At 43.4% G+C, this 27,808-nt stretch overlaps 2 protein-coding genes and 1 non-coding gene across 9 annotated transcripts in view; all 3 read left to right on the top strand.

Annotated features, from left to right (window-relative positions):
• The first annotated feature begins 8,998 nt into the window (after positions 1–8,998).
• RPS20 (ribosomal protein S20) lies at positions 8,999–12,694 on the top strand. The gene is made up of 4 exons (XM_073331126.2): positions 8,999–9,145; positions 11,232–11,331; positions 11,949–12,022; positions 12,471–12,694. The coding sequence occupies exons 1-4, from the start codon at positions 9,143–9,145 to the stop codon at positions 12,651–12,653; spliced, it is 360 nt and encodes a 119-aa protein (XP_073187227.1). The 5' UTR covers positions 8,999–9,142; the 3' UTR covers positions 12,654–12,694.
• LOC140908008 (small nucleolar RNA U54) lies at positions 11,814–11,878 on the top strand. The gene has a single exon (XR_012157719.1). It is a non-coding gene; the product is annotated as a small nucleolar RNA U54 (small nucleolar RNA).
• Positions 12,695–18,640: 5,946 nt separating the features above from the next.
• Positions 18,641–27,808, top strand: part of LOC140906696 (kinesin-like protein KIF20A) — a 75,392-nt gene continuing 66,224 nt past the window's right edge. For all 7 annotated transcript variants that reach the window (XM_073331131.1, XM_073331132.1, XM_073331128.1 and 4 more), the window contains exons 1-6: positions 18,641–18,717; positions 20,496–20,642; positions 21,897–21,971; positions 23,666–23,785; positions 24,847–24,985; positions 25,077–25,261. In XM_073331131.1, the coding sequence (XP_073187232.1) occupies positions 18,706–18,717; positions 20,496–20,642; positions 21,897–21,971; positions 23,666–23,785; positions 24,847–24,985; positions 25,077–25,261 (678 nt within the window). In that variant the 5' untranslated portion in view covers positions 18,641–18,705. The remainder of the gene's footprint in view (positions 18,718–20,495; positions 20,643–21,896; positions 21,972–23,665; positions 23,786–24,846; positions 24,986–25,076; positions 25,262–27,808) is intronic.

Here is a 27,808-nt window from a genome sequence, read left to right on the forward strand (position 1 = left end):
GTGCTTGCAAACCCACCCCCCCCTTGGTGTCATTTGCAAATTTTATAAGTATACCCCACACTGACTCCTGTAGGACCCCATTAAATATGTTCTCCCAGTTTGCCAATGAACTCTTGATAACTACTCTTTGACTGTGGTCTTCCAACCACTTGCGCACTCACCATATTTTCTCTAGTTTGCTTCTGAGACTGTCTTGTGGGATTGTGTCAAAACCCTCACTAAAACCAAGATATCAGATCTACTGCTTCTCCCCTATCCACTAAGCCAGTAATCCTGACAAAGAAATTGAACCCAGGCCTCCCACAGAGATACCCTAACCACTGGGCTAAGTTATAAGGGGGGCACCCCTCCGCCTGCTGCATGTTGTAAACCTAGTTCTCCTTTACTTTTGTTAAAAAGCCCAAAATAAAAACTAAACGTTGAGTTCTTATTTTATTTGACCTCATTCAAAAAAAAGTTGACTTTTTTGATTTGATAAAAATTTTATTTTTTGTTTGACCAAAACAAAACTTTTTTCCCCCTGGAAGTGCCAGGGAATGAAAAAGTCCATTACCTGTCCTGCCCTACTGATTCAAGTAGGGGAAACCTACCCAAAGAATCACCCAGGCCCAGACAAATGACAGTGACTCAAGGGGATCCCTGATTCAAGGGGAATAAAGGTTGGACTTGAGGCACTAAGGGCTAACTTGAAATACCATAAGAGACTTAATAAATGGACCTCACAAAGAGCGTGGATGGGGAGGGGATTTTTTAGTGTTCTGGCCTGACAGTAAATTCTTATAAGAACCAACAGGGAGCTGAGAGTGCTGCACCCGCAGAGCCATGTAGTGCTACAAGGAGGTGCCCGGAGATGGTTGCCTGTCATAGTTTCATTTGTTTTATTTTTCTTTTAAGAAGTTAGAAGATTTCTCTGTGCAGAAAACAAAACTAAAACTTCAGAAATATAAGGAGGCTTCAGTAAGGTTCAGCTCCCCACAACCCCAGCCAGATAGATGCTGGAACTGGGGGTGCTGCTGCACCCTCTGGCTTGAAGTAGCTTCCATTATATACAGGGTTTGGTTCAGTGGCCAGTGACTTACAGCAGGGTGTTGAGGGACCACAGCTGGGAGACAGTGCCTCCTAAATTCCAGGAGGAGGAAAGGTGCGGGGAGGGGGAGTGTATGGGAGACCCCCCTCTTCCCTTGACAGGGAAACTGAATGGTTCACACAGCATATAAAGCCATCTCCAAACTGTTTCAAAATGGGAATGGCAATGAGAACAGGTTGTATCAACCCAAAGATCAATATAAACCCCACACTATAACTGGAGGACACACCTTCACAGCAATTTCTTTCAAGAAAACATCAAAGAACTGAGCCTCAACTACACTCCACTAGAGCAGCACCGCAGCTGCAGTACTGCCTGAAGATCCAGATAGAAAAGTAGCCAGAGCAGAGCCTCTATTCTGCAAAGACATACATGTGCTTCACTTTATGCACTATGAATAGGCTCTGTTTCGTTGGGACTACCTGTAGTATGTGAAGTTAAGTGTGTGCAAGTCTTTCCAGGAACTGGTCCTAGGATCTGCACCAGGCTGCTAAAGATGGGGGAGTAAGTTTTATAACCTCCTATGCAGTTTCCTCATCTTACACGTGGAAACTGACTGTCCTGGTTCACAGTTAATGTAGCATTGCCATATGCAAGCATTCAAAGATCATGAGACTAATACTTTCAGTTTTTATTTTCTTAGTGGTTTTTGAGTCATCAGGTTCCAAATTTTTTCCCTGCAGCCATGGGGGTTAGAAATTTTTTAAAAATTAAAGCTTTTACAAAATTATGTAGTCACATGACTCCAAGAGCTAGCTCATCAAGACAAATAAATATCATTAGGCTTGCAAAAAATAAAAAAGAGGAGCAAGAGTGAGCAACGCTTTTTTAATATGGCAGTCAGTGGTTATCACGCCCCAAACTGCTTTCTACACATACTTCAGGATCAGCTCTATTTGCATGACCACAGTCTTCCAAGCCCTTAAAACAACGATAACTTCTCTTTCAGTGATAAATGTGCAAACCCAACATTTCATCCTGTTTTGTGGATGGAACTCCTGTTGTCATCAGGTGGGGGCATGCATGTGTGGAATTGGAAGGCATAAGTGTTTCTTTTAGTTCTTGTTTGCAGGACAACTAAAATGGTAGTTTAAATGGTAAAGTAAAAGGGGGGAAATACATTGATATGTATCATCGGATGCTAAATAATCCATATTCTTTTATGTTGTAGAAACAGAACTATCTGTATGTTGTGTGCATGAGAATGTAGAAAATATGCTTTTATTAAGTATGCATTTTCTGAACTACTGTGGTAAGATTAAGTGTAAGTCAAAGAAAACCTTTAGGAACTGTGCTATACAGATCCAGAAGCTCTTAACTGCACTGGTGTGTGAGACCACAGTACAGACTCTATAGTTGCTTTTTTTCCTAACCACAACCTCTTAATTTAAATGGTAGACTACAGCTGCTTCTTTGCTACATTAACTTTTCAGAGAGAAATGGGTAAGCCCTTTGAAACTCAAACTTCTTAATATTTGATGCCCCTTGGATCATTTTCATGCTACATTGTTGATCCGGCCAGCTGTTCGGGGTAATGATTTCTTCAATTTAGTTCCTGTTTCTGATCAGAGCTTGAACACCAACACATCTTGTTTTCTTCTGAGTCCTAAGCTTTACCTGACCTTTTACTAGTCCTGCTTCTGTCAAGCCCCAGTGTGAGTAATATAGGTCACAAAAGGTGGAGCATCATTGACCTGGCTTCAATTTTTCCTCTCAACCAGATTCCAAAGAGTTAGGAAAAGTACTTACTGTTCTTCCTCAAGGGTATGATATGTTGAAACTCAGAATACAAACCTTTCCCCTTTCTTTTTATTAACATCTACATGGTAGGTAAGTGTGAGATGCCACCAATATGCTGCTCTAATGTTCCAGTAGCACCAATGTCCTCATGACACCTCATCTGAAATCTCCCTCTCCTCAGCCACAGACAGCACTTTCACACATGTCCCAGTCCTGAAAAAATGTTCAGGACCAGAAAAAAAAACTGGTTCAAGTAAGTGCAGGAAATAGGAAAGTGAAGTTGATAGGATGAGGGAAACAACTGAGAGAAGCTAGGTGAGACACTCGATTGAGGTACTCTGTTGAGAGCATTAGCCATCTAGTCCTTAAGATGCCTTGGGCTACTTCTTGAGAGGTAGGCACTTTGGATATCAAGAAATACCTTCTTCCACGTCTGACGGGCCAGGGAATTATATTGCTTAGTATTAAAGACCAAACTACTGTGATTTGTCACTTCAACATGGGACTATAACTCTTTACCCAAAGCTTGCGATCGAGGTCACAAAAATGCCAGATGGTGAAAAAGGCAGCAGGCTGTCTTCTAAGGTCACTTACTGAAATTTAATGGGTTTGTTTGTCTGACCCTCATCGAATACCAAAAGAAAAGGGAAGGAGGAATTGTCATCAGGATCCTGATTCCAGGGCCAATGGAGAGATGCCAAAGCTCCAGGTCCGCCTGATTGACTGCGTAGGCATGCCAATGAGGGAGTGAGGAGCCTGGGGGCCTGTCCTCCATGTGAGCTGGGGCTGCCTGAGCCACAGTAGGGCATAGCTAAAGAGAGCAGCAGCCTGAGCTGAGCTGGAGGCACCAACCCATCTTGCCAGTGAGTATCTAAACCAAAGGGGTACCTTTTTCCATGTTACGCAAGTGCTAGTGGCTCAGTGTGGGCTGGTCAGGGAAGATGCATGATGCTTGCATCTGCAAGAACATAGGATTTTTCCAAAGGCTGCTAGCAGGGATATTTTCCCGACTCCCACATGCCCATAGTGATTCTGGGGGACACCGTCTACTCCTTGCTCCTTTGTCTCTTGAAATTCTACATTGGCCACCTCAATAGACCCAAGGAAAGATTTAAATACAGCTCAGCAGGTGCAGGATGACTGTTGAACGTGCTTTCGGTATATTTAAAGCTCAGTGGGGATATTTAATGGCTAGATTTGATCTCAGTGAGGCAAACATTCCTATCATTATTGCTGCATGTTCTGTATTACATAATATTTCTGAGGCAAAGGGAAAAAGGCTTCCAGCAGGGGAGAGGTGGACTGGCTCTCTGCTGAATTTGAACAGGCAGACAGGGCTATTAAAAGAGCCAGTGATGGAGCTATATGGTTGAGGAGGCTGTTAAAATGTTATTTTATAGTTCGCCATAGCAGTGTTGTGTGATACTTTTCTGAACTAGTGTGCCTTTGGGCGCACAGACCTTGAATATGTTCATTGTACGGTCAAGGGTTATTGACTCCCCTTATTAATGTTGTAATGTGGCATTTATGCTTGGTACAAACAAATGTACTTTAAATTTCAAAAACAGAACTTTATTGGGTGAATGTAAACAGGAAATAAAGCTAAAGTGTAAATACAGAAGTACTGTAAGAGGCTGACCCAAACATATAAAAAATAAGTAAACAATTAACATAATTGCATATTAAAAACATATTACAATGTTTCTTTCATGTTACACTACAGTGTACTACTTGTTTTTAAGTCATAGTTGTCCTTATTTTCCCTTACCACAGAGTGATTAGAGAAAAGGGTTCATGTCATGCTGCAACCTGTGATGCTGTGGGTACACGAAGCAGCAAATGGAGTTTTCCATGAGTCGGAAAGGCTGCTATGTACGAAGCCTTGGGGTAGTTAGCACAATAATTTTTGGCAACATCTGTGTGTGTTGCTTAAGTAAAGTTATGTCCTGGTGAAATTACTGAAGCACCTCTCTGTTGCTTTGTCGTTCCTTCAGTAACCACTCTGTCCATTCCTGGTTCTTCCCCCTGCTCTTGGCCATTCGGCCCCTCCAATCCCTGTGCTCGCGATCAGCAGCTGTACAGGACTGGAGGATCTCACAGAACATATCCTTCCTGATCTGCTTCTTTCTTCACCTGATCAAGGTCAAAAGTTCAGCAGGCGTAGAAGGGGCATCTCTTAAGGCCACCATGCCAGAGGCTGCTGATTAAAACAAAGAGATACAGCATTAGATTTACAGTCACAACAGAAAGTAAAAGATGTCTTAAACTCCCTTACACTATTCCTAAAAAGACCTTTAATAAGAAATTATATTTTTCACTTTAGTTTCAGAGCCCCTTGTTACATAAATTTGCAGCTCAAGCAATGGTGAGTATGGACTACTGGGAGTCCTGGAGGACTGTTGTGTGGAAGGTTTAGACATTGGGTGCCTCTCCGTGTCAGTAAGGGGAAAATGGAGTGAATATTGAGAATATTTTTATAGGCAGTGGTGATTTTGGCTGATATCTCACTTCTGAGTTTGATAAAGGCCCAAAGGACACAGCTGCCACTGACATCGTGAAGCTGCCTCAGCTTGTATGCCGCTAGCCTGTTGAAATGGTGTGTGCAAAATTAATGGCAGAATGGTGTGACGGAATGGTTTCTTCCTCTATTACAGGGGAAGAAACAAGGCAGTCATCCTTCAGAATATTTGGGAGAGGGCTGCAAAGTATCTCCATGAAAGTTTCATTGAGTTCGTTCAAGAGGATACCAGGAGCACCCCTGTTGAGCTACGCAAAATACTTTGCCTGGCCCCCTGGCTAGCTTAACATGGAGAAGCGGATGCCACCTCTTGCCAACCACAGGACAGTGATCTAATGCAGGCTGTGTAACTTGGACTGCCATATTTTTTTAAACTTTTCTAACATTTTACAAGTTACCCAAATCATGGATAGGATGGGTGTCATTTTTAAAAAGAAGAAGAAGAGTAGGTGGCGAGAAGGAGGGGAGGTTTTGGGCAACAAAAAGGTTAAAAATAATTGCTTATAAGGAACAGTACATCTATACATTTAGCTGAGCTCCCTTTCATGTTATCAGGCTCATCAGTGCTCACCCAGCAAGATGGCTTGACTGTTGCTGAGTTTCGAACACCTGGCTTGCTGAATGGCTTGTGTCGCTTTCTTGGTCCTCCCCCCTCCCTCCTCATTGTGCACTGCAGAGGTTTCTGCACCTGGATCTCTCAAAGTGTCCAAAATCACATTCTGGTGCTGGTGGGTCCTCACCAAGTATGACATCTAGGAACAAAGAATGTAAGTTGTGTTTACAGGAGCAGGGACTATCATGGGAAGCAGACACTCTGAAAAAGATGTGTGGGTCATAGTGGATAATCAGGTGAACATAAGCACCCACTGCAACACTGTGGCTAAAGCACCAATGCAAGCCTGGGATGTATAAGCCGTGGAATTTGAAATAGGAAGGCTCGATTACCTCTGTGCTTGACAGGATTGTGACTGCTAATGGAATACTGTGTTCAGTTCTGTTATTAATTCAAGAAACAGTTGATACCTCAGAGAGGGTTCAGGGAAGAGCCAGGCGACTGGTTAAGGATTGGAAAGCAGGACTTGTAGTGATTTAAGGAGCTCAATTTATTTAGCTTATCAAAGAGCAGGCAAAGGCGTGATTTGATCAGTCTATAGGACCTACACGAGGAACAGAAATTTGACAATAGAGGGATCTGCAATCCAGTATAAAAAGGTATCACAAGATCCAACTTAATTGAAGCTCGACAAATTCATACCAAAATAAGGTGCAATTTTTTAAGGGAGGGTAATTATCCATTGGAATAAAATAGCAAATGTTGTTGATACTCTATCACTGGAAACTTTAAAATCAAGACTCAATGTTTCTTTAAACAATGTGCTCTAGTTCAGTGGTGCCCAACCTCATTACGTAGGAGGGCCACATAAACCTAAGCACAACCTTGTGTGAGCCAAACAATTTTAATAAGATTTAAAGTCACCTAGATTGATTTATATTTTAAGTTCAGTTTGTTTCATATGTATTTAAATTGTAAATAGAAACTGTATTGTCTCTTTACACACATGTGTAAACTAAAATGATGTAAACGTGACAACACAATCCTAATGAATTGGTTGTTAGTATACTATGTTGAAGCAGGCTGTGGGCCTTAAGAAATGCTTTGGTGGGTCGTGTATGGTCTGCAGGTTAGGCAGCTCTGCTCTAGTTCAACCACAGCTGTTGATCTTGAAGCAGGAATTAATTAAAGGAAGTAAAAAGAAAAGGAGTACTTGTGGCACCTTAGAGACTAACCAATTTATTAGAGCATAAGCTTTCGTGAGCTACAGCTCACTTCCTCAGATGCATATCGTGGAACGTTCCACGATATGCATCTGAGGAAGTGAGCTGTAGCTCACGAAAGCTTATGCTCTAATAAATTGGTTAGTCTCTAAGGTGCCACAAGTACTCCTTTTCTTTTTGCGAATACAGACTAACACGGCTGTTACTCTGAAACCTGCCATTAAAGGAAGTATGCTCTTATGAAGTCCTATGGTCTGTGTTATGCAGGTCAGAGTAGATGATCACAATGGTCTCTTCAGGCCTTAAAAATCCATGAATTTATGACTTGCAATGATTATACTTATCAAGGAGGATGAAACCGCCAAGGCCCATAGTGAGGTTTTCAGAAGCTTGAGTACTCTTAGTAGTAAGTAAGTGAGTAAGAGCCTGTGGAGCCTCAGCCTAACCAACTTCCAATCTTACCACAGAACTCTTGTTTTAGTAGAAATCTTCTTACAATATCAGACGCAAAAGGATACTAAAAGGGAAAGGTGACCCCCCCCCCCCAAAAAAAATCAAGTATAAGTGGATAAATCCAAGACTAAAGGGAGCAGGGTCCAGGAGGGCTTTAACTCGATGCTAACTGAAGTTTCTTTTTTGCTCCTAGATACTATAGTAGTGGCTATAATATAAATACCTTGCAGGAATAGACAGGAACAAGTTCATCACCATTTAAAGCAAGTTAGTTCCTACAGCCAACTCTATTAATCAAGAATGGAATTTAAAATGATTGTAAGCGCTCTGGGGCAGGGTCTGCTTCTTTGCTGTGTGATTGAACAGCACTTAGCCCAAGGGCCTTGATCCACAACTTGGGCATTAGGCATTACTCTCACACAAACAAATAATATTTGCCTAGTGTTCTCTCATTTAAAGAATGTTACTTTAAATTATGGAGACTTTTTAATGAATTATTTTTGGCTATAATTACTACTTTTAAAGTCCAGATCTTAACAATTTTAGACTGCCATCTTGCAAGGGCCTACACATTTAAAGCTAAAGGAACCACCGTGGTGCTGTATCTACCCTGTGAGGATTGGTACAAAGGCTGAGCGTGGGGTACTTGCTGCTCTTGTACTGTGTGTGTGTAGGGGGGGAAAGGATATCTCCTCCTCCCTCTGCGGCCACCCACAGCACAAAATTGAAATGCTGAGGCTGGACAAAGGGGGCAGGATTTGGCCTTTTAAAATTGAAAAGTTGACCAATTGTATTTAAAAACTGTCAATTTGAAGTAGCTCCTACCACAGACTTTTCGCTGGCAAACAAAGTCAGTGTGAGCGGCCGAGGTGTTTTTCAACCTTTTTATCTTTCCATCCTTGCTTTAAGTTAGCAGAAACCAATTGCTTGAGGCGATGCTGCAATTACAATCCTGTGAGAACCCCGAGCGACAACGCTACTTGCACATCACCCCAAACGTTCATGTGTTCAGTTAAATTCGGTCATTTTTCCTTTTGAAAACAGGCGCTGAGCCTCCCGGCCCCGTATCTCTTCGAGGCCTGACCACCCCCAGCCTTTACAGATTTTTGTCACAGAGGGGGCGAGCAGCGCAGCGGGCTCAGTGGGGGGGCCGGGCTCAGGGGCGGGCAGGTGCGCTGGGTCGGGCTGGCACAGGCGGTACAACTCCCGCCCAGGCTCAGACTTTATTATGCCCCGGCAGCCTGGCTGCTCCGCTCGGCAGGCGGGCTCCACGGCCCGAGGCTGCACCGCCGCCCCGCGACCCGCTCGCTGCTATAGCCTGCCTGACCCCAGCGCCAGCCAGCCAGGGGCGGGGCGGGCGGGGCGGGGCGGCCCTGGCTGGCGTCAGCGGTCGCGCGATGCCCGTATGGAGCGCTGCTATATAAGCGCCGCGCGCCCGCCCCTCTGCCTCTGCCGTGAGTGACGCCGCCGCAGCCGGTGCTGCTCGCCCCGCTCCTGACTCACCGCTGTTCGCTGGGCCGCGCCGCCCCCGCCCGGGAATAAGTCGGTCAGGAGGACTCTGTGCAGCCATGGTGAGCGGGCCGGGGAAGGGCGCGTGGCGCTCTGCCAGGCCTCTGCTCGCCGCGTGCTCCCTCCCTCCCTGCCTGTCGGCTCGCCCGAGCCCCGCGGGGCGGCGGCTCCCGGCCTCGCTGCCGTGTGTTACATCGGGGCCTTTCTCCTCTACCGGTGCTGATCCCGGCGGAAGCGGCGGGCTGGCAAGACCCCAGCGGCAGCGACCGCCTGCGCTAACGGGGAGGCGGGGGGAGACGCTGCCCGGCGGCGAGGGAGCGGCCGGGGCAGTTTGTAGCTGGGGGTTTCGGGGACGTTCCCTCACATGTCTCGCTCCTGCCCGCTTTGGCCAGTAGGCACCCCAGCGCTGGGGAAACGGCCTCCCTCAAACAGGCTGCGCCTGTGCTGCACGCTGAGCTTCGCCAGCTCTGCCCCTCCATGCAAAACGCGGCCAGTTCCGGGCGGTGGGGGGGAGGGTTGGATTCTTGGGAAATCACGAAAACATCTTTCTGTGGCTGTATCTTGTTTCCCCTGTAGTTTTATCTACTCTAGAAAGCCAATGAGTCAAACCTAAATAGCTCTTACAAATTAAATTGGCGGGTCCTGTGTGGTGTACCTCTGCTGCCCTTGGACCCCTCTTTCATTAGCTGTGAACCTTTATATCATTAATGGGATTACAACACAGTGCAATTTGCAAAACAGATACAAGTACTTTAAAAAAAATCCTAGTATATATTACCATAAAAAGAAAGGGTGCTTGCCACATATATATAAAAATACAATAGCAGCAATAAAATACTTATATACTGTTGTCCTAAATCACTTAATACAGGGATTGTCTTTCTGATCTCTCTAAGCACATTGCAGAAGTTATACATTAGATTGTTCTTTCTTTATTGTTACTTAATTATTCATTTTATGTGCTATTTCATAAGAAGTCAGAGCAAGTATACTAGTGTAGTTGTCATTCCCCAAATGAATTTAAATCAATCTCCTGATAGATGCACATCTGTGATTTGTTGATCACACACCTCTTTGTTGTTTATCGCCTACCTGCATTACGCCTATGATACTGGCATTTTTCTTTTTGAATTCTTGCCGTGAAACAAACACTGGTTAAACTGTATTACAGATTTGTATGTCTCTACATGCTTAAAGAGACAAGGTGGGGGAGGTAATATCTTTATTGTACCAACCTCTATTGGCGAAAGACGAGCCCTCATGGTACACAGAGCTCTTCAGGTCTGGGAAAGGTACTCAGAGCTATCTGTTTGATCTTATATTTAGTTGTAACACTGAGTACCCTTCCCAGACCCAATGAAGAGCTCTGTATAATTCAAAACCTTGTCTCTCACACCCTTTATCTTTCTAATAATCAGACTGACACAACACTACATACTACATACTACAGACTAGACTCTGGTCTACGCTACAGAGTTAAGTAGACGTAAAGCAGCTTACTCTGTCTACACTAAAATAAAGCTCCCACCAATGTAACTTGCCCACTACATCCATTTAATAACTCCACCTCCATGAGAGGCATAGCCCTTAAGTTTATGTAATTAGGTTGATGCAAGGTCAGTGTAGACACTACATAGACCTGCTACCTTTCAGAAACCATCCCACAATCCCCCACAGTAGCAGTTAAATCGGTGCAACAGCTCCTGTGAGGACATGGATGACTGACACAAGGAGCATAGTGTGTACTTGTAAAACCAATTCAATTACTGTGGTGGCTGTATGACAACATAACTTACATCAACTTAATTTTTTAGTGTAGACTTGCCCTATATGATTAAAGTAATTATTTTGGAGGTGGCTAGATGGCATGTTCCATAAAGACACAAGTCAGTGGAGTGTTTCTGATATTTTCCAAGATGCATAATTGTTAGAGTAACTGTACAAAATGCTGTTTTTGAAACTGGATTCTTACCCTTCCCCCCATTCAGAATCCTTTTGATATGGACTCTAATAAAAGTTATAAAAACTGTAGTTACGGAGATATCTAATGTTCTCAATTTTAGTGAAGGTAGAATGCTTTAAGCGGCATACATACAATATTGACCCGTTTGGCTCTAGTTTCTAATATTCATAATGTTAATGTTTCAGGCATTTAAAGATAGTGGCAAAGCACCTGTGGAACAGGAAGTAGCAATTCACCGAATTAGAATTACCTTGACGAGTCGCAATGTAAAGTCCCTTGAGAAGGGTAAGTAACACTTCTTTTCTTTTTTAGGGTTGCTTATGATTTGAAGTCTCAAATGTTTCAAAACATAACTTCAGCTGGCAGCTTCCCTAATTGACAGGTTATTAGTCTATAAGCTGTCAGTTGTGTTTAAAATTCTTTACCACAGCCATTGACCTATTCTGCCAGTGACATAAAGTAAACTATGGAATAAACTTGTTACTTTAACCTGCTTTAAATGCTTACTTTATCCATACTAGCCGAACTGTTTAACTATGAACTCTCTTGAACAATGTTATAGCTATGTGTTGTAAACACTCTCCTAAAATAGCTATGCCTGGTCCATGCTCTCAAAGCAAAATGTGTTTAAACCACTTTAGTTTAAACTCTTAAGTCTTTATATAGTTAATCTAACACTGTCTAAATGCCATTATGGACAGGCCTAAAAAGTAAAATTACAAGTGACCTTACTAATTCTGGGATGAGCAGTTTATGCCATATGTAGTTGGCCATGAGGATAAATTGTAAACTGAATTACTATGATTATTATTTACGCTATTCTGAGCCAACGTTTTATGTGAAGTGGAATATCTAGTTCAATTAAAAAAACCTTTTGTAAACAGTTGTGTATTCTTTTACAGTCTGTGCTGACTTGATCAGAGGTGCCAAAGAAAAGAATCTAAAAGTGAAGGGACCTGTTCGCATGCCTACTAAGGTACTTACGGCTTAGGTGGCAGGAAAACCATGATTAATTCTCCAAGATTTTATTTGTAAATTACAAATAGTAAAATTGAGAAGGGGTGCAGTCTGATTAAACTGGATTGAATATATTTAAACTCTAACCAGTTAATGGATTAGTTAACTGGCATAAACATATGACTCAATTGTTTAATACAAAACATGCTGAAGAGAAAGGCGGAAGAGGATTTTGACCTGCTTCCTACCTGCATTCCTCTCTTTTGACTTAAGACTCCTTGGCCAGCTATGAAAAGGAGGTGAATAATGGCCACTAAGATAAGTAGAGCTAATTTTTGACAACTATGTAAAAAATACTGCAAGCAATATTTTAATTACATTAGAGCTATAGAAAGTTTTGATTCTAGTCAAAACCTCTGCATAAATCTGTCTTCATTTATTGGTTACTACTCCACTTTCTGTTATAGACTCTGCGAATCACTACTAGGAAAACACCTTGTGGTGAAGGTTCTAAGACCTGGGATCGTTTCCAGATGCGTATCCACAAGCGTCTCATTGACTTACACAGTCCCTCTGAGATTGTTAAGCAGATCACTTCTATCAGTATTGAACCAGGTGTAGAAGTTGAAGTTACTATTGCTGATGCCTAAATGCCTGTCATCTACTTTAATAAAAGTTGATTTGTAATTTTTTTACTGTTGCTTTGTGTTTTGTGAAATAGAATCTTGACTAGAATCATGATTCTTTCATGAATAAAGAACCGAAACAAAGTGGCATAACAATCAAGAATCTAGGCCTTTAGAGGGGAATGGTTGGCCAAGACTTCAGTAGAAATGAATGTTTACCATTAATATAGAACTGCTTTAATGTATTTTGAAGAAGGGAGTGCAGTGTGATGTAATGTTTCAAATAACCATTAAACCCTAAAGGAACATTAAAATAAGGGAAAAAAATTTTTTCATAGTGAATTTTATTTGCCTGGAACTTCTTATAGGCCAGTGGTCCCCAGCCTTTCTGTGACCAAGAGCACATTCATGCCTTCAGAAGAGTGTGGCGGCATGTTCTCTGGCGGATGTGCTCCTCTCCTTTGTTCCTTGGCACCAGCCCTGGCAGTGGGCACACATAAATGCCCCAGCGGGTGCCATGGCACCCACAGGCTCCACATTGGGGACCACTGTTATAGGCGGTAGTCGGTCACTTTTCTCAGATAAAGTCTGGTTTGAAAGTGAACTGCAAAGGCTCAAATCCCTTTTAGTTTGCTCCTTTATGATGTATAAAGAGAGGCTAAACTTCTTTTTAAAATCATGCTTGTTAAGGAAGACCAAGAGGTCCTGGGGATACTTATTGTGAGACTTTATTTGAAGCAGTGAGCATATTGAATATTTAACAAACACCTTTAATCTCAAATGTGAATTCAGCATTGAAGTTAAATAGCTGTTAATTTTTAAACAGGCTGACTAAAAAAACCCCCTCCCCTCCCAAGTGTAACTTTCTCTTGTATTTCACTAGTCTTGGGGCTTGTCTTCATGTGCAGCGGTGCAACTGCACCAGTGCAGCACTTCACTAAAGAAGCTACTATGCTGACGGTTTCAGAGTAACAGCCGTGTTAGTCTGTATCCACAAAAAGAAAAGGAGTACTTGTGGCACCTTGGAGACTAACATTTATTTAAGCATAAACTTTCGTGAGTTACAGCTCACTTCATTGGATGCATGTAGTGGAAAATAGAGTGGAGAGATTTATATACAGAGAGAACATGAAACAGTGGGTGTTACCATACACACTGTAACAAGAGTAATCAGGTAAGGTGAGCTATTACCAGCAGGAGAGCCGGCGGGGTGGGGTGGGGGGCGGACCTCTTGTAGTGATGATCAACCATTTCCAGCAGTTGACAAGAACATGTGAGGAACAGGGTGGAGAGGGGAAATAAACACAGGGAAATAGTTTTCCTTGTGTAATGACACATCCACTCCCAGTCTTTATTCAAGCTTAAGTTAACTGTATCCAGTTTGCAAATTAATTCAGTTCGGGAGAACTCCCATTTGTGTAGTTAATCTACCTCCCCAAGAGGCAGCAGCTATGTTAACAGCAGAAGCTCCCCCATGGATGTAGCACTGTCTGCGTAGGGGGGTTAGGTTGGTGTAATTACATCACTCAGGGGTGTGGATTTTTCACCCCCCCCCCGAGTAACCTAGTTACACTGATAAGTCTTTAGCATAGACCTGGCCTAAGTCTTCCAAGTTAGATGGAACCTGAATTCCTAGTGTAGTTGTGTATAAAGCAATGAAAGAAAACGGGTCCAATTTTTGGTTTGTATATCCTTTAAGGGCCTTTAAAGATCTTGCAGTAAATCTTCAAGAAAAGGAAGGACCTGATATTTCAATCCCCAGTATAATTCAGTTAAGGACTGAAAGAAATGCTTGACTATTTTATTCCTTGCAGATATGTTCACATCACCACTCTAGTGTACTCTTGAGGGCCTGTTGCTCTGTGAACTCAAATTCCTGCAGAAATAGGCATTTTTGATGCTTGGAGAATAGACTGGGCTTCACCTAGTGTCTTCAAACTTCAATTCCTTTCTGATACACAGTATTTCTGATTATGAAATATACTATATACCCAATCAGACTGTTAGAAAACATTTCTAAATATTTTTCCCTTCTTCCTGTAACTATTTAATACTGAACACTGAATGAAGTAGTCAAGCAACCTCGTAGTGAAGTGCCTTAGAGAGATGGGGGAACAACAATGTGCTTTGACCACCATAAACCAACTAAATGAGCTGTCACTGTAATTCATTACATGTTGTCCTCTAAGAACAAAAATTTAAAATTCTACAGAATCCAATTAGTATATATTCAGAATACTTTATCCCTTACAGCTAATTTAGTCTTCTACAATGATTTTCCTAAATGACACCAATTTACAGGTTTCTGTGATGGATAAGAACAGTGAGCTATCTATTCCTAAACTAAGTGGTTGTGGAAATAGCTACTCATTATGTATACTTCAGTATTTTATAAAAGCCCAACTCCAGCTGCAAGATGTTAGACCATCCAATTTATGTTGTAAAACATTTCTAGATTGGCCGATGAATGGCTTTTTAATGATTATTTGCACTTTTATAGCACCTTTTTATGAGAAGTTTTCAAAGCATTTTACAAAAAGACAATAGTTTTGCTATGAGAAGCTCCTGTGAAATACAAGAATTAATCAACAAATTTTACAGAAGAATATGCTGATTGATATAGATAAGTTGACAGAGTTTAAGGCCACAGAAGACTGCTAGATGATTTAGTTGTGCTCCTATATCACAAGTCATTAAATTTCACCCAGTTATCCTTGTATTCAGCCCACTAATTACTGTTTGGTTATATCTTCCAGAAAGGTATCCAGGCTCAATATGAAGCCATCAAGAGATGGAGAATCCACTACTTACCTTTATTGTTAAAATATTTTCTTTGCTGTTAACATTTTGTGCTTAATTTCTAATTTGAATTTTCTCTGGTTTCAGCTTCCTGCCAGTGGTTCTTGTTATACTTTTCTCTGCTAGATTAAAGAGTCATAGAATCATAGAATATCAGGGTTGGAAGGGACCCCAGAAGGTCATCTAGTCCAACCCCCTGCTCAAAGCAGGACCAATTCCCAGTTAAATCATCCCAGCCAGGGCTTTGTCAAGCCTGACCTTAAAAACCTCTAAGGAAGGAGATTCTACCACCTCCCTAGGTAACGCATTCCAGTGTTTCACCACCCTCTTAGTGAAAAAGTTTTTCCTAATATCCAATCTAAACCTCCCCCACTGCAACTTGAGACCATTACTCCTCGTTCTGTCATCTGCTACCATTGAGAACAGTCTAGAGCCATCCTCTTTGGAACCCCCTTTCAGGTAGTTGAAAGCAGCTATCAAATCCCCCCTCATTCTTCTCTTCTGCAGGCTAAACAATCCCAGCTCCCTCAGCCTCTCCTCATAACTCATGTGTTCCAGTCCCCTAATCATTTTTGTTGCCCTTCGCTGGACTCTCTCCAATTTATCCACATCCTTCTTGAAGTGTGGGGCCCAAAACTGGACACAGTACTCCAGATGAGGCCTCACCAATGTCGAATAGAGGGGAACGATCACGTCCCTCGATCTGCTCACTATGCCCCTACTTATACATCCCAAAATGCCATTGGCCTTCTTGGCAACAAGGGCACACTGCTGACTCATATCCAGCTTCTCGTCCACTGTCACCCCTAGGTCCTTTTCCGCAGAACTGCTGCCTAGCCATTCGGTCCCTAGTCTGTAGCTGTGCATTGGGTTCTTCCATCCTAAGTGCAGGACCCTGCACTTATCCTTATTGAACCTCATCAGATTCCTTTTGGCCCAATCTTCCAATTGGTCTAGGTCCTTCTGTATCCTATCCCTCCCCTCCAGCGTATCTACCACTCCTCCCAGTTTAGTATCCTCCGCAAATTTGCTGAGAGTGCAATCCACACCATCCTCCAGATCATTTATGAAGATATTGAATAAAACCGGCCCCAGGACCAACCCTTGGGGCACTCCACTTGATACCGGCTGCCAACTAGACATGGAGCCATTGATCACCACCCGTTGAGCCCGACAATCTAGCCAGCTTTCTACCCACCTTATAGTGCATTCATCCAGCCCATACTTCCTTAACTTGCTGACAAGAATAGAATCATAGAATATCAGGGTTGGAAGGGACCTCAGGAGGTCTATGGGAGACCGTGTCAAAAGCTTTGCTAAAGTCAAGAAACAATACATCCACTGCTTTCCCTTCATCCACAGAACCAGTAATCTCATCATAAAAGGCGATTAGATTAGTCAGGCATGACCTTCCCTTGGTGAATCCATGCTGGCTGTTCCTGATCACTTTCCTCTCATGCAAGTGCTTCAGGATTGATTCTTTGAGGACCTGCTCCATGATTTTTCCAGGGACTGAGGTGAGGCTGACTGGCCTGTAGTTCCCAGGATCTTCCTTCTTCCCTTTTTTAAAGATTGGCACTACATTAGCCTTTAGTCCTGGTGTTTTCTGCCCTTGAAAGTACTTACATGCTACACTGAAGTCCTCTCTCAGGTTTTTTGATAAGCCAAACATGATGAGCTCTTTAAATCTCACAATAAAGCACTCTGTCCTCAAAAACTTTTTGTGCCTTTTATGCAGCTTCAGTTTTTTTCCATGTAAAAAATGGACACTAGAATTATATACAGAGGTAAAATCACCTCTGGTGTTCCTACTCACCTGTTTATACAGCCCAGCATTGCATTAGTCCTTTTTGTGCACAGCATCACAGGGAGCGCTCATGCTGAGGTACCTGTCCACTGTGATTTTAAAATCCTTTTCAGTCATTGATTTCCAGGATACAATCCCCCATTCTGTAGGTATGGTCTGCATTCCTTAGAGATATATAACTGCATGTGGCTGTGTTAAAACACATTTTCTTTGAATGGGCCTGGCTTACCAAGCAATTAGAATGACCTATATGGCTATCCTGTCATCATTTACCACTTTACCAATCTTTGTCATTTGCAAATTCTATCAGCCATAATATATCACTGATGAAAATGTTGAACAGTATTGAAATTAAAGCTACCTGCTTGCTCTGAGGCTCTGCTTCCTATGTAATAGTTCTTTCAGTGTGGATCAGGCCATGTCTACACTACAAAATTAAATTGACTAAAGTTAGGTTGAACTACAGCCACCACAATGCACATCCTCATCAGGAACACTTGGACCAACTTAAGTGGGGCATTATGGGGCACTGACAGCCAGAGCCCCACAGCCTAGGCTGACAGCTGGAGTCCCACTGCCCTAAGCCAACAGCCAGAGCCCCACCACCCAAGACTGACAGCTGGAGCCCTTTCACCCTCAGTTTGACAAGCTGAGCTGTCTGCTCCCAGCAGCAGGGCTCAGCCTGCCAAAGGCAGCAACAGGCAATGTAAGCAATGCAATGTCTACATGGACACTGCATTGACCTAACTACATCAGCCTAACCCTCTTGTGGAAGTGGGATGGTGTAGCGGGGGAGTTAAATTGGTGGGAAGAACACTGTAGCATAGGTCAAGGTAAACTGCCTTACATGTGAGGGTGATCTGGCTGCAATGTGTCACCCTACTGATCGCTAGGGTGTATTCGGCTGATCTGGCTGGCGAGGCTGGTGTCCCCTTCCCCCCTCACCGCTCCATGTGCATCCCTCCCAAAGCTGCAGGGTCAAAGAGGACAACCTCCCAGACAGAGGAGTACTGTTCTTCGTCAAGGGTATACAGTAACTGCCCTCCCCTGCTAGAACCTCCAAACAAGATCAACCTGACTGGGTAGGGTAGACCAGGCCACAGACTCAGTGACAGACCCAGGCACAAAGAGTAGTAGTCTCAATCAACAGTCCTGCATTTTAACAATGACTTCCCCAGCCTTCCTGCAACCACAATATTGCTGCCACTAGCTTTAGACTATCTCATAATCAACCAGTCTGGATTTAATCTTAATTCTTTTTCTGGGTAAAAATGCAGGTTTAACCAGACTGTTTGAAAACAATGGCTGGGAAGCTCCAGGCTTCTCAACCTCACGTTTCCTTTACGAAGGGTTGGCTGGTACGCCAGTGCCCTCTGCCGGACACCCAGCCGGCTCTCTACGTGAGTGGGTGAGCGGCTTGACCCCAGCCCGCTTTGGCGCGGTCCGGCTGTCGCTTTGCAGGAGCGTTTGATGCTATCCCCGGTGAGCTGTGGGGCGGTCGCAGTTCAAGTCCCAGCTGCTGCTGCCCCTCGCTGGTAGCCGCGCTAGCGAGGCCCGCCGAGGCAGGGTGGAGACAAATGATAGTCCCGCCCGGAAGCGGGGCCCTGGCGGGGGTGACTCCACGGGTGGGGAAACGGCCGGGTGCTGCTGCCGCCGCCCATGTGAACGGCGAGCTCAGCCCCCCAGGCCCGTCCGAGCCGCGGATCCATCATCCCAGGCAGGCCCTGGAGGGACATTAGGGGCGGGTACCTAATGACCCCTTCCCCCCACCACACACGCGTTACAGACGTTCCCCCCGAGCTCGGGCCGGTACAACTGCCCCCTCCCCCCGTCAGCCCTGAAAGAGGAACCGGTAACTGGAAGCCCAGCCCGGGGGCGTCCGGGTGCTTAGCGCCACCCCAGTCCCCAACCGTCACAACGGGGTTGCCGCCGGCAAGTGTAAAACGAGCCACCCCCCCAGGCGGCAGCGCCGGCGGGACTCCCACACGCACCTCCTACTGCGCACCGGGCCGGGCCCGCGGCCAATCAGGGGAGGCGCTGGCACCGCGCGCGCTAAAAAGGGCGGCGGGTGGGGGCAGCTGCAGGTTGGAGCGCGTGAGGGGTGGGGGGGCTGGAAAGCAGGCGAGCTGCGCGCGACGCTCAGCTGGCGCTAGCGGTCTCTCCTCAGGTGGTGCGCGGGAAGGGTTGGAACCGCCCCGACTCTGAGAGCGGGCGCACCTCCCCTTCCCCCGCGCGGCCCGACCCCCTCCCTTGCGTCGGGAGCCGGGCTCAGGAGGGGGCGGCGGCTGCTGCCGCCTGGTGCCCGCGGCTTTCCCGCGGGCCTTCCGCTCTGAGCCGACAGCCCCGCCGCTCTCCCGGGGGCGGCTGCCTCCAGCCTGTGCCCGTGATGAGGCGGACCCCGGCCGTGGGCCGCTCCGTCCTCTCACCTAGACTCGGTGGACAGCTGCTCTCCCTCTGCCATAGGCAGCTGCGGGGCTCTGGGTGCAGTTCCGGGCTCTGCCACTGCGTCACTGGGCCCCTGGGGAAGACACTGCCTCTGCTTCCCCTCTGTGAATGGGGACAGAGGGGGCTCTAATAGGGTGACCAGACAGCAAGTGCGGAAAAACCGGGACAGGGGGTGGGGGATAATAGGAGCCTGTCTAAGAAAAACCCCCAAATATCGGGACTACCTCTATAAAATCGGGACATCTGATCACCCTAGGTTCTATAGAGATTTATGCCTCTGTTCATTAGGGCCAAACTCTGCCCCTTGCATCCTAGTGCCATGTGTTCCCCAGCTGCAGTCAGTGGGAGCCCTGCATAGGGATAAGAGGGGGGCAGAATTGAGCTTACTGTGAGTTTGATCTCGTTAGGGTGCTGAGCACCCTCACTTTGTGAGTCACAACACTTTGGATGCCTTTTGATAGCTACAAAGGAAAGGGAATGATAGAAGTGCTAACTATCCCTTTCAGATGTACCTATTTACAGGACTGCCCATGTCACTGGTCTGGTACTGTAGATAGTAAATGTTTTGGATTTCCTGCAGACTTTTTTCATGCTATCTGCAGTTTTAAAGATTTTTTTACATTGCAGAGCATTTTTAAAGAGTAAATAACTACAAGTTTTTTGGGGGTCATGTCTTTAGATCTCCCTCCATCCCACCCCTTCAGGAGGTGTATATATATATTTTTTAACTTAAAAGCCTTGTTTCTTGCATACTCTCCACCATTTGCATGTGAGAGCATGTGTGTTTTGTTTCTTATTCCTCTATATGTTCACAGGTTAAGAGAATGGACTATGAGGAGGGAAGCTATGCATCCTCAGCAGGATCTGGCGTGTTGGACTTCACCTGTTATGAGGACTTAATGGGTAAAACCTCACCCATGGAGTTGTCCGTCATACCTAATGCTGATGAACAGCAGCAGGAGGTGGGGGTTGTTTGTAATAATTTCTTCTAATGATGTCTTTGCATTTAAGTAGCAACAACTCAATAACAAGTTTCTCTGTATTGTGAACTCCCTCCCTTTTTCCAAGTCCGTTTCCTTTTCCCTTTACTTAAAAACAAATCATGTCCTGCAGCAAATTAACATTTTAACCAGTACTTACAATGTTTGTCTTAAGCATTTGAGGAACTAAAGGATTGTAGGGTAGTGCAGAAGTACACGTGGAAGTTTGCACAACACCCAGCTGGAGTATGCCCAGTTCAAACTAGTATTCTTATCTTATTACTAGCTTACTCTTACCATGAGAACCAAACTGTTTTACACTCTTGCACTTTGCCTGCAAGCCTTTTAACTTAGTAATATAACTATTGCATTATGCCAAGATCTGGCCTTGTAGGTTTTTTTTCTACTGGTCATGCTATCCTACAGCAACAGGTCTACTGCTTCTTTACCTCTTGGTCATCACTCTATCCATTCTGCCTTTTTGGCAGAGTGATGATGAAAGGAGTAGTCTGAAGAGTTGTGCTAATGAAAGGTACTAAATAGACAGGCTGGATGGGAAGGGAAGGATTATAGGGATCCCTCTTTCTAATAGAGAACAGTGGGGAGACCCAGTTGGGTTATTTTTTCCTTTTAGTAGCTAGGAGGGGAGCTAGCAGCAGCAGCTAGGAAACATCCCTGACTTCAGCAACCAAGAAGGCTTCCTCCATGACCGTTTCTGAAGGGACGATAAAAGGGTTTGTGGCTTGGCGATAGGCACAAGGTGTTCTTTTTTTACTGAGCCTCAGTAGTGTGCCTTGAACCATATAAAACTGGAGTATGGACTTTCCATTTATTATACAAGCAACACAACTTAGATACACTTTGCAGAGTGACTAGAAGGTGGAAGCAGTTCAATTTTTTGTAAAATATATATATATATATATATATAAATAAAATGTGCTGTTGGTGGATTAACATTGGGCTTGTTGTGTGAAATAGACATTTTAAAGAATTTAAATGAAAAGGAGTGGATAGTTTAGCACAGTAAGAGTTCTAGGCATAAGGGACAGCTTGGAGAAGACATGAAGATAAATGGAAGGATACTAGTACAAAAGTCATAGTAATGTGGGTGGCATGAGATGGAATTGTGTGGTGTGGGGAAAAACATCAGAGATATAAGGTAAAAACAAAAACTCTGGAATCCTGAGTCTTTGGCCTACAGACTTAACTATAAATATTTTTTTTTCAAATGAGCAGATATATCAACCTTTGAAAGTCTACTTGAGAGTCAGACCCTTCTCTAAAGCAGAACTTGAAAGCAATGAATCTCAGGTTAGTTGTTGTCCATAAATGACTTATTTTTTTGTCCTCCGTGGAAAACACTTGCATTTCATCTCAAGAATTCTAAAATAGAAAAAGCTTCTGTAAGTTTTCAGTTTCTAAATTTTGTAACCAATAGACAGCACTTTTCCTCACTATTAAAGTTGAGTGCCTCAGAAGTGACAATTCCATCTCCTAGAAATATGCTACTTATCAGCAGTCTTTACTGTCTCACTGATTCCTACAATACAGATTTGATAAATGTGGAAAGCCAAACCAGAACAAGATTAGCGTATTAAATTTTGTCCAATAAACTGTTCTGAATGTGGCATCTGTACAAAGTCTGACCCTTAATCAATCGTTTTTTTTCACATATTAAAGTAAAATATGTGACAGGTAACTTAAAGGCTGAACACAGAGAAAATAAATATCTGCTGTGCACCAGTAAAACTTGTCCAGGTTCTAGGAAAATAGATGGTAATATTGCATGGCTTGCGTGTTATGCAAGGTAATGACTTTGTGACTGATGGAGCAGAAGTAATTTGCTCTTGCCACTTGAGCTGGGTGAAATTCTCTGTACAAATATTTTATTTGCCAAAATATTTTATTTTGGGTTGTCTGAAACTATTTTGAGAAACTTGTAAAATAGTTTTGGACCCCCAAAAAAGTTCTGGTCTAGATTCATATGATTACTTAGGCCCTCCCACTGCTTTTGTACCAGTGGTTAGGGCATTTACCTAGGAGGTGGGAGATCCGTGGTAAAGTTCCTGCTCCAATGAATATTGAATTATTTATACAAAGTGGAACAGCTTCAACAGGAGAGAGTAAGAGCCAAACCAAATAGCCAGTAGCCTGCTGGTTAGGGCCCTCAGCGGGGAGATTAGGGATTTGAATTTGGGACTCCCACATCCTAGCTGCGTGCTGTAACCACTAGACTACTGGGTATATGAGCACTACCATTTCCTCCTGTGAATTGAGTCCTTCATTTAATCTTTTAAAGTAAGTTAGGTTAGGTTGAACAAAACATTTATTCAACCTGAAAGGCAACTTTTTTTATTGACTTGCAATTTACCAAGAATTAAGAACAAAATTGATTTCAATTTGGGTTGAACCTAAACTTTAAGAATTGCCAGTGAATCGAAAAATAATTTGCCCAGCTCTAACTACCACAGTTATCAAATGGATTATGTTATGGTTTTATAATACTTAAGAGGCAGAAGTTAAATCGTGTAAACTCTAGAAGTTTCTTTTCCTAGGTTACAAATAACAACACCATACATTCAAACTGAAACTCTTCAAATCCAGTTTACACTCCATTTAGGCAGTTCATAGTTTACATTTTGTCCAGAAACAAAATATGGAGAAAACTAGTCAGTTTCTAATGCATCTTATTTGCAGGCTCTCTTGCATGAGTATGATACTGCAAAGCTTGGGTTGCAAACTCAACAGGTGTTCGGAGTGTGTTGCAAATAGGAGTGGGAGGAGGGGATCCTGGAAACATTTTTAATGGTCTTGGGTATTGTAAAAGCGTACCTTTTACAAAGCCCATGTTTTGGTCCAAATCTTATATTAGTGTCCCATTAAAGTTTTAATGCACCTCTTAAATATTTTAACCTATTTTTTACAATGTTGAAGCTCTGGTAGACAAAGGTGTGCGCTTCTGGAAAGCTATTTTAGAAAGAAGAACTTCTATGTCTTTGCTTTAGGACTGTGTAATTATTGAAAATCCAGAAACAGTAACTCTACAGGCACCCAAAGAATCCTTTACGATGAAAAACAGTGAAAAGGGGATTGGACAGTCTGTACACCAGTTCACCTTCACTAAGGTAGGCTAACTTTCATGCCATGATCTTTACTAAGAAAGCAGTTTTACCCTATAGGAAACCAAAGTTGTGGCTTGTTCTTCCATTTTTAGTTATAGTGAAAGTTTCTGTTTGTATAACTTGTTAACTATGACCTTTCAAATTTGAATTACTTGTGGTATCTTCTCAACTTCCTTTGAAACAAAACACAATGTACAGGACTGATATTCACTGTTAATTCATCAGGAAGGGTATATTTTCACACAATGCTAATTAGATGAGAGAAGGAAATGTATGTAGTAATCGTATTGCTTTCTTTGATTAGATGGTGTTTACAAAAGCTTCTTGCAGGCAGTATTATATGAAACAACATAGCACAAGAAAATAATGTGACCACATACATTTTTGTGGTTTCACTATCCCTCTCAATCACAATTGCGTATATAGGTATTGTAGGAGTGTGTTACTTAAAACTGGCATCTAGAAAGGTATATCTTCCAATTGAGAAGATGGAAGCTTTATGGCTTGTCCTTTTCAAACCTGATGCCTAGTTTTTCTTTTCTTGACACATGAATGCAAAATCCAGCAAGGACAACAGGAGTTTCTGTTCTCCCAGTATCAGGAGAGTGGTTTGCATAACCTGTTGAATAGCTTCATATTTAAGACTTGGTCTTTCTCTGAGTAATTTTTTGAATTGTAGATGCACATTTCTATATGGCTCCCTCCTATCCTGCAATACAAGTATAGGTGATTCTTCTTCCAGGATACTTGGCATGTGATGAGGAGCTCAGGCTATTCTTGGTTCTTGCCAGTTGAACGGTGGTCAGAAATAAATGTGAGCCTGCATTTATCTCAGTCGCTGGAATTAAACATGCATGACATGAAGCCCAAACAGAAACTTGTGATCAGTTATAGGGGATCCAGACAATGAAGCTGATACAGTTTGTTCAACTTTCTCTGTACAACTAACTTACCTTATTACTCAACAGTGAATGGTATAAACAAAAGTTCTTTGTACCATTTAGTAATCCATTTTTCAGCTGCTCCAGATGTCATTTGAAAATTCTTGTTCTTTTTTTGGTTAGGTCTTTGGTCCAGAAACTACTCAAAGTGACTTTTTTGAAGGCACAATGAAAGAGATAATAAAAGCTTACATTGATGGAGCAAATGGACTAGTGTTTACCTATGGGGTTACTAATGCAGGCAAAACATACACTATTCAAGGTAACAAAAGCAAATGTTACTACTTTCATAAAATCCAGTCAACACTTTATGTGAAACTAACTACATATAATACACTTACTTTTCTTCACAGGTTCTCCAAAAGATGGTGGTATTTTGCCTCGTTCTCTTGATATGATCTTTCACCACATAAGAGGAAGACAATATCTGAAAATGAACTTGAAACCATACTTAAGCAATGATGTAAAGAAGCTAGATGTGACCCAGGTTAAACAAGAGGGAACTATAAAAGCTGCTGTTCTTGCTTCTCTGAAAGAGGTCAGTGACCAAATATTTCCTTGTTACTTAAGTTAACATCTAAATCTTCCCCTTAATTTAAAAAAAAGAAAAAAGTGCTTAGTACTTTTTTACAAGGTTCTGCTGTAGTGAGTTCCATTGTCAAATTTGTGTAGGCTCTGTAGTGGTCAATTAAGATATGGAGACTTTTAAGAATAAGAGCAGCAGGTCATACGTGCAGCATAGGTTAAACCTTTTTAATGAGAACTTTGTGGAAACTAAGTCCCCTACAGACAGGGGAAACAGAAGTGAAAAATATTATAACATTAGTTTGAAACCTGCTAATGTTATACTGTTGAGGGTCACTTCCAGTTTATTGTGTAATTCTTCCCAAGATAACATCTATAGAACCTTGATCTCCTTCTCAGACGAGGTGTCTGGCTGTAATGTACCTTGAATAAAAAAAGTATACAAATTTGGTCGCTGCTCTCAAAATCTGTGTGAAGCTGAAATCAGGCTACCAAAATGATTCCGTTCCAGCATGACTAAGGTTTTATGTAAGGAATAGAAATTTATTGTGGGTAAATAAATAAATTAAATTTTTCAGAAGTATCCTAGCCCCAATGAAATTTCATTGGGGAGTCTAAGCTCCCAAATTGGTGCATTTCAAAATTTTCTCTTTGATACGTGTTAAGAATACTATCAGTCTGATAAACCCAAAATGTACACTCCTACTCTTCCATTTTAAAAATCTATTATGTTCAGCCCAATGTGTCCTGTGCCGAAATATATCTGGATGACTATGGGATTAGTGAGGTGGTTAGGGGGTTATCGTCCCTCCCAACTGTCTTTTCCGTTGTCTCCAATAGCCGTGACTGCTTTTGGAATAGTCCAGTTAACTATCAGAGACTCATTTCTCAACAAATGAGAACAGAAATTATTCTAGCAGCTCATTCAAACCCTGCAAATCTAAGTTTGATGGATCCAAATCTGATTTAATAATGTTAAATAGAGATCAGAAAACCTCAAATGAAAAAATGTGAAAGACCTAGAAGAAAAGGTCTGTGAAAGACAGGTGTCAAAAGAGTACTAAATCATTAGTGGGAGTCTTGTACTACTGAAAATTGACATAATCTGAACTTTTTCCAGGTAGGATTCGTAGAAAAAGTTTTATTCCTGAGGGCATTCTGCACCTAAAATAAAATTCTGCACATAATATTTTAAAATTTTGAAAATTTTATTTGTCAAATGTGGAGGCTGCCAGCATGGCATTGTCGACCACTGGCTGCACAGAGGTGGGAGATCATTGCAGCTTCCCCCTCTTCCCCGGGACATGGACTCAGCAGTGAGGCTGCACCCAAGTCTGTCACGGTGCAAGAACTGGGCCTGCCCCAGAAACACCCCAGGGCCATGCCCCTCCATGCCAGGTGCACCAGGTGTGGGTAGGAAGGCTCAGCAATGCAGGATTCAAGTGTGGAGGGCCTTAGTGTTGGGGGGATCCAGGTGTGGATTGAGAGAGTGCTGTGCAGGGCAATCTGGGTGTGGGCAGCTCAGTGGAGGATCTGGGTGCAGAGGGGATCTGGATGCACCAGGGTTTTTTTGGGTGCAGTGGTAATGGGACTCTGCAGGGGGGTCCAGGTGAAGGCAGTTGGGGGTCAGCCGAGGGGAAGGGTCTGGATGTGGGGGGGAGGGGGTCCAGATGCTGGAAGAGTGGGACTCAGTGGGGTGAGGATCCAGGTGCAGCTGTTTGTGGATCTGGGTGTGGGTGGCTCATCGGGGTGGTCCAGGTGGAGGAGGAGTGGGGCTCATTGGGGGGATTCTGAGTGCGGTGGGGGCGGTGAGACTCAGCGGGAGGATCTGGGTATGAGCGGGTCTGGATGCATGGGGATTGGCAGATAGGGGAGCAGCTCCCTGTACAGGGATCCCTCCACCTGCAGCTGAGGGGTGTGTGTGTGTGTGTGTAGTTTTGCAGAGCTTCCTGCAGCCAGGGGGAAAAATCTGGGGGTAGGTCTGACCTGGACCTGGCTGCCATGTAGGGGAAGAAGTCCTGCCCTACCCAGCCTGGACTAGCAGCTGGTAGGAGCTTCCAGCCAGGTCCTGTCTCTTGCCCCAGTCCTGTCTCTTGCCCCACAGTGACTTACCTCTCTGGTGGCTGCCCTGGGCACCTGAAACTTACTGCTGGGGAGGGTCGCATGACTGCTGTTGTGGCTTTGCAATCAGTCCTTTTTCTGTGGGGAACATAAATTCTGCACATGCACAGTGGTGGAGAATTCCACCAGAAGTAAAAAATTAAATACATAACCATTCCTTTTCTAGAGATTGTTATTTGAAAGGCTTCTGTTTTGTTCCTTAAACTTGACCAGCCTCCTGTACCTCATTCTGAAGACATTGTCTATACTACCCAAACTTTCCATCAGTTAAACTGTTGTCTGCTTCATTGATCTCTGCTTGAATGGCTGTAGTGATTTGGATGCTATGGGACTATGAACATCAGACTTTTTTTTATGGAAAAGGAAGGGTAAGAGATTAAAACTGTGTATTAGCAGGTACACTCAAATGTAGAACAAAACTATTGACCCAGATTCAACT

The sequence above is a fragment of the Lepidochelys kempii genome, chromosome 2, assembly GCF_965140285.1.
Source record: "Lepidochelys kempii isolate rLepKem1 chromosome 2, rLepKem1.hap1, whole genome shotgun sequence".
Taxonomy (NCBI): domain Eukaryota; kingdom Metazoa; phylum Chordata; order Testudines; family Cheloniidae; genus Lepidochelys; species Lepidochelys kempii.